We start from the raw sequence: 7101 nt of genomic DNA, 5'->3' as shown, positions 1-7101 counted from the left end.
AAATACTACAGCCAGTATTATAAATATAACGAAATAGAGCAACGAAACAATAAAAATCAGCAACCTACACATTGTTATATTAGATCCAAAGGAAAGCTTCGTTGGGGACCTAAGCCCAAGCCCTGAAAGACAAAATGTAAAAAGCGGGTTTGAGTGATCAATCATATAAGTCTTTTGTTCTTTTCATCCCTCCCCAAGACCGAAGACAAGCCAACAAGGAGATACCCGGATCGTTGTCAATAAATGTTTTAGGGAGAGATTTCAGCCATCGAAAAAAGAGTTATTGACGACAAAAATACTCAATATTTTTTATTTGTTGCAATTTAATACCCATTCTTTAAAAGTTATAAGAAAAATACTCCATGTTACATTATCTTTTCTTGGTTAATACATGTCCGTTAAAATGGATGGAAAGACACATGTAAGCCAACTAGATGAGAAAAATTATAAAAATATATATTTTTATAATATATAAAAAATAAATAAAAAATTCTCTCTCTCTCTCTCTCTCTCTCTCTCTCTCTCCTTGGTCTGAATCATCTTCTTCTCCAACACATTTTCGTTTATTTTAATATTTTACACTGAAAATGCTTGAATACTCTTTATTTTTAAATAAATTACAAATATATTAAACTAACAATAAATAAAGAGTTAAAAACACTTTATTTATTTTTTAACTTAAAATTATTTTTTTTTCTAAAGCATTAAAAGGAAAAAAAAAATAAAACAAAAAATTAAAATTCTCTCTCCTCTCTCTACTCACCATGAGCATGTATATTTATATATATGATTTATTAATTTTGTTTTTACAAATTTCATGTTAATATCATTTTTTTTTTCCTTTTAATGCTTCAAAAAATTAAAATTCTTTCTCCTCTCTCTACTCACCATGAGCATGTATATTTACATATATGATTTATTAATTTTGTTTTTACAAATTTCATGTTAATAGCATTTTTTTTCCTTTTAATGCTTTAGAAAATAAATAATTTTAAGTTAAAAAATAATGTATATTTATATATATGATTTATTCATTTTTTTTTTTACAAATTTCATGTTAATTGTATTTTTTTCCTTTTAATGCTTTATAGAGAATTTTAATTTTTTGTTTTTTCATATAATAAAAAAAATTATGTTTGTTTTTAATTTTGCTCACTTAAATAGTTTTTTCCATCTATTTTACTGGACATGCATTAGCGGATGAATGATATTATAATATTGAGTATTTTTCACGCAATATTTACAGAATACGTATTAAACTGCAACAAATAAAAAATATGGAGTATTTTTTACGACAAAAACTCTAGAAAAAAAAATCACAAAAGTAAGAGGAGATGAATCACTAAGCTTTTAGCCATATGGCCCAATTAGACCACTTACATTAAAATATTGGCCTAATTATATAATAGTTGATGAAATACAGCCTTAGTTAAGGCACGATACATGCGTTCATATAAAAGAGCTAGACATTATGTTATCATTTTAATTCGGTGACAGTCATTAGCTATATTTCAAACAATTTTTATGTTTTTTTTTATTACAAATCTATTTCCCTTAAATTAATGATAAAATTAATACCTTGCCATATGTCCTCATCCGGATAGTGAGTCAATTGACCCACAAAAACAGATATTATACCAATACTTTATTAGCACGGATTTATATGACTTGCACACAGATTCAATAAGATCCACAACTCAATAAGAAAATTTGGATAAGACTCACGCAAAAATTCTTCATCCACGTTATCATCTAAGACTTTGGCTCCGTGAAAACATTATGAGATGTGCCATTTTAGTTGCTAGCTCGTTGACTATAGATTTCCATGTATGTATCAAAATTAGTTGTGATTAAAAGATCTTATTAACCCTATAACATAGCTTTGAATCGTATACAATTATTAGGTTTCTTTCGTGTCTCTCTCAAAACTTAAAAAAAATTATAACAATAATAATCAAGCGTATCAAAAGCCCCAACAAGAACTCAGATTGCAACATTTAAATCGGACTGCGAAGATATTCAGCTTGACCCGACCAAAACACAAAAAATCGCTAACATATATCCATCATACACTAATAAGTGTATAAACTTGACACCTATTAAAAATTAAAAAAATATATATATAGAAAGAAACCTCTCTAACGTATGTTCTAAAGAATCGGCGATATAAATTTACGAGTATATTATATTGTGGCTGGTGTTTGTAGATATGTCTGACCGTGAGATTCCTATACCAACCTGATCAGTATTTGTTTGTTTTTTTTTTTGTTTTTTTTTAATTCATAAAATAAGTAACAAAAAGGGACGGCTCTGAAACCGTAAAATCTAGACACCAGTTTTTGCATACAAAAAAAAAAACAAAAAAAAACTCCACATCATTGAGCTTATAAATACGGCTCAAATCCAATTCTGTCGTGCCAACTCTCTTCTCTCTCTTCTCGTTTATCATTTGATCTGTCTTTATCATCTCTGTAGAGCCGTGTTGAATTGTTTGATCGTAAAAAGAAGAAATGAAGTTCTGCAAGAAATATCAAGAGTACATGGAGTGTCAAGAGAAGAATCTGCCAGTTGTGGGATTCAAGAACCTGAAGAAAGTGCTCAAGAAGTGTCGCCAAGACATTCAATCCTCTTCTCGCTCCCATACCCAACCCTGTTCTTCAGACCACTGTGAAGGTGACATAGATCTCATATAAGCTCGTCTCGATCGAATCCCTCTCTACACGAAACAGTAATAATCAGGATATATTCATTTTTCAAAAATTGCAGTGTGTGACGGGACGTTCTTTCCTTCGCTTCTGAGTGAGATGTCGGAAATAGTGGGCTGCTTCAACAATCGAGCTCAGAGATTGCTCCAACTTCACTTGGCTTCGGGTCTCCGAAAGTACTTCGTTTGGATTAAAGGAAAGCTCAAGCAAAGAAGCCACGTCACTCTGATCCAAGAAGGCAAAGACCTCGTCACCTACGCCCTCATCAACGCCATCGCCGTCCGAAAAATACTCAAAAAATACGACAAGGTCCGTCAACCAAAAAAAAAAGTCATTTGAAACAAATCGTTTCAACAAAAAAATTGACAATTTATCACTTTCAAAGATATTGATTGAAATCTGATGCCTGTAAATTTTGGCCTTTTTTTTTCAATTATTTTGGTAATTTTATTATCAGATACATGATTCGAAGCAAGGGCAGGCCTTCAAGTCAGAGGCTCAGAGGCTTCACATTGAGATTCTTCAGAGTCCGTGGCTCTGCGAGCTCATGGCTTTCCATATCAATCTGAGAGAGATTGACGCGAAGCCGCGGAGGCCTTCGATGCTTTTTGAGGGATGTTCGCTCGAAATCAGCGATGGAAAACCGTCACTGACTTGCGAGCTGTTTGATTCCGTCAAGATCGATATCGAACTTACTTGCTCTATCTGCTTGGTACGTACGTCCCATTTTTTGGCATGACAAAAAATATCCAAGTCAATTATCTTTGTATAACTTTTTTTTTTTTTTTTTTTCTTGTAACAGGACACGGTTTTTGATCCGGTGGCGCTAACATGTGGCCATATCTTCTGCTTCATGTGTGCTTGTTCGGCTGCTTCGGTGACGATTGTTGATGGACTTAAATCTTCTGACCGCAAAGCGAAATGCCCTCTATGCCGAGCGGTAATAATTTCTTCTTATCGGAGATTAAAAAATCAAGGCCGTGATTTTTCTATGAAACTTCATTGGTGTTGGCAAATACATTGCGACACTGTCAGACTTGGGTTATTTTTCTCGATAATTTCTGGAGAATCCAAAATTCTTGTCAAATCCAAAAGTCTAGTGAACTTTCTGCAATTTTTTCGGTTTTTTTGAATAACAAAATTTCCGTCGAAAACTGACGAAAGCTTCAAACGGCATTTTAATTTTCTCAATATAATTTCGACTGACATTTTCATCGACAAAATCGAAAAATCTGTCAATTGAGGACTTAATGACTTGATTTGGTATTGGCATTTAATTAGTATATATTTTTGGGGCAATGTATGTTTTGCAGAGAGGAGTATATGAAGGTAGTGTACACCTGGAAGAGCTCAGCATTCTTTTGAGCCGAAGGTACGTTGTATTTGTTATGTCTTCTTTCGCCAATAGTTGGTCCTTAATTACCATTATATATTTTAAATTTAACAAAAAAAAAAAAAAAAAACAATCTCGAATCCGACAGTTGCCGGGAGTATTGGGTGGAGCGGCTTCGAACGGAAAGAGTGGAGCGGCTTCGTCAAGCAAAGGAGCATTGGGAGGCCCAATGCCGGGCTTTCATGGGCGTCTAGTCTCTTCATTATACCAAATATTTGTTGATATGTCCATGGCTCTGTAAATAAATTGCATTGTAGTCAATTGCATTATATAAATTTAATAAAAATTTCATTCAAATATTTTTTTCATAGATAAATGTCCATTATTATTAGTCATGTCTCATGAGACATGAATATGATATACCATTAGATTGCCAAGAGAAGAAAACTAGTACAATCTACAAACATGTCTAAATTGTGAGGAGCATAATTTAAGAATAAAATAAACTTGTGGGTGCTGAACTTGTACAAATAGAAAAGAAGGGTTAGCTCAGTTGTTAAAGCACTACCATCCTAATTTGAAAAAAAAAAAAAAAAAAAAAAAAAAAAACCTTGTACAACTATGTCTAGATATTAGTATAAAATAAACTTAGAAGTTTTGTAAACAAAGAATAGTGGGTAGTTAGAAAAACAAAATTAATTACTTGGAGATTACAAATCTGGTTTAGTTAAAACCTTAATATGAGATTGTAAAGTAGTTTTATGTTTTTAAAATACTTAAGAAAAAGGAGAATTAATAAGAAAAGTATAAGGTGATTTTTCCCCCTATTTTCACAGGTACCTATCATGCACAACTTATAAAATAAGTTGCAGGATTGATGCTGATCTTCCACACCAGAAAAATCGTTGTATGAAAAGAAAAAAAATCGTGAAAACGTTAAATCACGTTAACGTGTTGACTCGGCTTTCGTACCATGGGAAAAAGAATCATATAGTTCAATATACACCGCCAGTTTAATCTTTAATGGACCCATTTTGGTGCTTATCAATTCACAGATATTTATTAAAGTTATTGCCGGTCATTCTAAACCATATCTAATACACTACGTCAATCTAAAATAAGTTAATAAGCATATAAGTTGGTTATGACAAATAACGTTCGCACCCTTCAGTTTTTGGATAACATGATAGAACGTTGAGCTCATCATATATAACTTATGAATGGTGAGACGTGTCACAAAGTACTAAATTAGAATAAGAGAGAGAGATAGATAGATAGGAAATATTCTATTGTATATTAAGAATGAAGTACAGAACCTATTTAGATGAGTATTGTTATTTTTCATGGCGTTGATGCATCGGCGCATTTATGTGTGGGTTTCACTTCACCTCGTACTTGAAAAGTTTGGAGACTAAAAGTTGATCATCGAGCTAATATTACTTGTATTTCTCTCCGTGCTTCCTCTAGAGAATATTAGTATTTTGAAAGTGGCTGCTCCCACCACATGCCTGGTGAAAAGAGCTTTCTTGTCAATCTAAAGACCTACTCTAACAATTATGTTATCTTCGGTGATGGTGCTCGAGGTAAAATCATTGGTAAAGGTCAGCTTAACTGTTCTGATCTTCCTTGTTTGAATGATATTTTATTGGTTGATGGTCTCACTGCTAATCTCATAAGAATTAGCCAACTATGTGATCAGGAATTTGTTGTTAACTTTACTCATGGGGAGTGTATTATTTCTAATAAACAGCAAGTTGAGCTGATGAAAGGAATCGGGTCCTCAGATAATTGCTACTTGTGGTATCCTGTCAAAGACTCCATTAGTAAACCATGTCTTAGTTTCAAGATTGAAGAAACCAAGATGTGGCACCAGAAACTTGGTCATCTGAATTTGAGGAGCACAAGGAAGATAATTTCTGAGAAAGGCATAGATATGTGATGAGTGCTAGGTTGGAAAACAGATCAAGATATTTCACAAGATAGTGCAACATCTCACTACTTCTCATGTGCTGGAATTCCTTCACATGGATTTTGTGGGTCCCATGCATGTAAAAGTGTTGAAGGGAAGAAATATGTTTTTGTCTGTTTGGATGACTATTTTGAATACACTTGGATATCTTATCTGTGAAAAATCTGATATTTTTGTTGTATTTGAAGCTTTGGGTGATGGCCTACGGAATGACTCAAATATATCAACTAGTTTATAAAAAGAGAGTTGACTTAATAACATATTATTATTTTCAAACTTGCAAAATAGATTTTTGGTAAAAAAAAATGGACAAAAATGTCCATAATAATAATATAAAAAAATAACTCTATTCATTTTTACTGTCTATAACACTTTTGAGAGTCCAATACAGACATTCAACATTGTTTTGTTTCCACATAATTATGACATTTTGAGGAATATTAAGAAGTTTTTGAATTTTAGAGGAATTTGATAATTTAGACTCACTAAGTGTCGAAATCGCGTGAGTAGAACTACTAATGCGTAACATTGCAAAAATAGACCTTTGGAACATTTTAAGACTAAAATACTCTTGTATACTTCTCGCTTAAAGATTTTCGAAGGTTAGATTTTGATTGATTTTATATGTTTAGTTTTTGTTTAATCTTTAAGTTTATGAAATAATTTATGTTAGAATTGATGTTTAGCAGATAAGAATTATGATTTTGGATAGGTTTTGATATATTTTAAGGATTTTTATTTAAAAATTAAGGTTAAATATAAATACGTACTTCAAGACTTCAATTTGATCGTTGGGCGATCACTTACCGATCTCCCGCGATCGTCGGGCGATCATTGTTGTACCAGGATTCCGCAAGCTAATTAATTGGGCTACAAGTCCAACTATGTTGAGGAAGACCTATTCGAAGACACAACCTGCTGCCTCAAGAGTACTGAGTCGCCCGAGTCTAGCAAAGTAAAAAAGGTATAGTCAAGGAGGACCGATTCCTAGAGCTTTGACTTGAACGAATCATCAAGAGTGTTAGAGGGAAAGTGCGGATGACGATATCTAGAAATGCTATATATACAAGTATCATCGAAGATCAAAGCATGAT

The 7101-nt window shown here is 32.7% G+C and overlaps 1 protein-coding gene across 1 annotated transcript; it reads left to right on the top strand.

Annotated features, from left to right (window-relative positions):
- Positions 1 to 2398: 2398 nt before the first annotated feature.
- On the top strand, positions 2399 to 4395 carry NLA (SPX (SYG1/Pho81/XPR1) domain-containing protein). The gene is made up of 6 exons (XM_089621511.1): positions 2399 to 2673; positions 2767 to 3014; positions 3163 to 3417; positions 3508 to 3645; positions 4019 to 4077; positions 4187 to 4395. Exons 1-6 carry the CDS (start codon positions 2511 to 2513, stop codon positions 4290 to 4292), a joined length of 969 nt encoding a protein of 322 aa, XP_089477637.1. The 5' UTR covers positions 2399 to 2510; the 3' UTR covers positions 4293 to 4395.
- The last annotated feature ends 2706 nt before the right edge of the window (positions 4396 to 7101 follow it).

This window comes from Urtica dioica, chromosome 8 (genome assembly GCF_054948205.1).
Source record: "Urtica dioica subsp. dioica isolate 48M chromosome 8, U.dioica_male_clone48M_v1_H2, whole genome shotgun sequence".
NCBI lineage: Eukaryota > Viridiplantae > Streptophyta > Magnoliopsida > Rosales > Urticaceae > Urtica > Urtica dioica.
The sequence above is the reverse complement of the archived record's forward strand: the minus strand, read 5'-3'. Positions and strand labels throughout refer to the sequence as shown.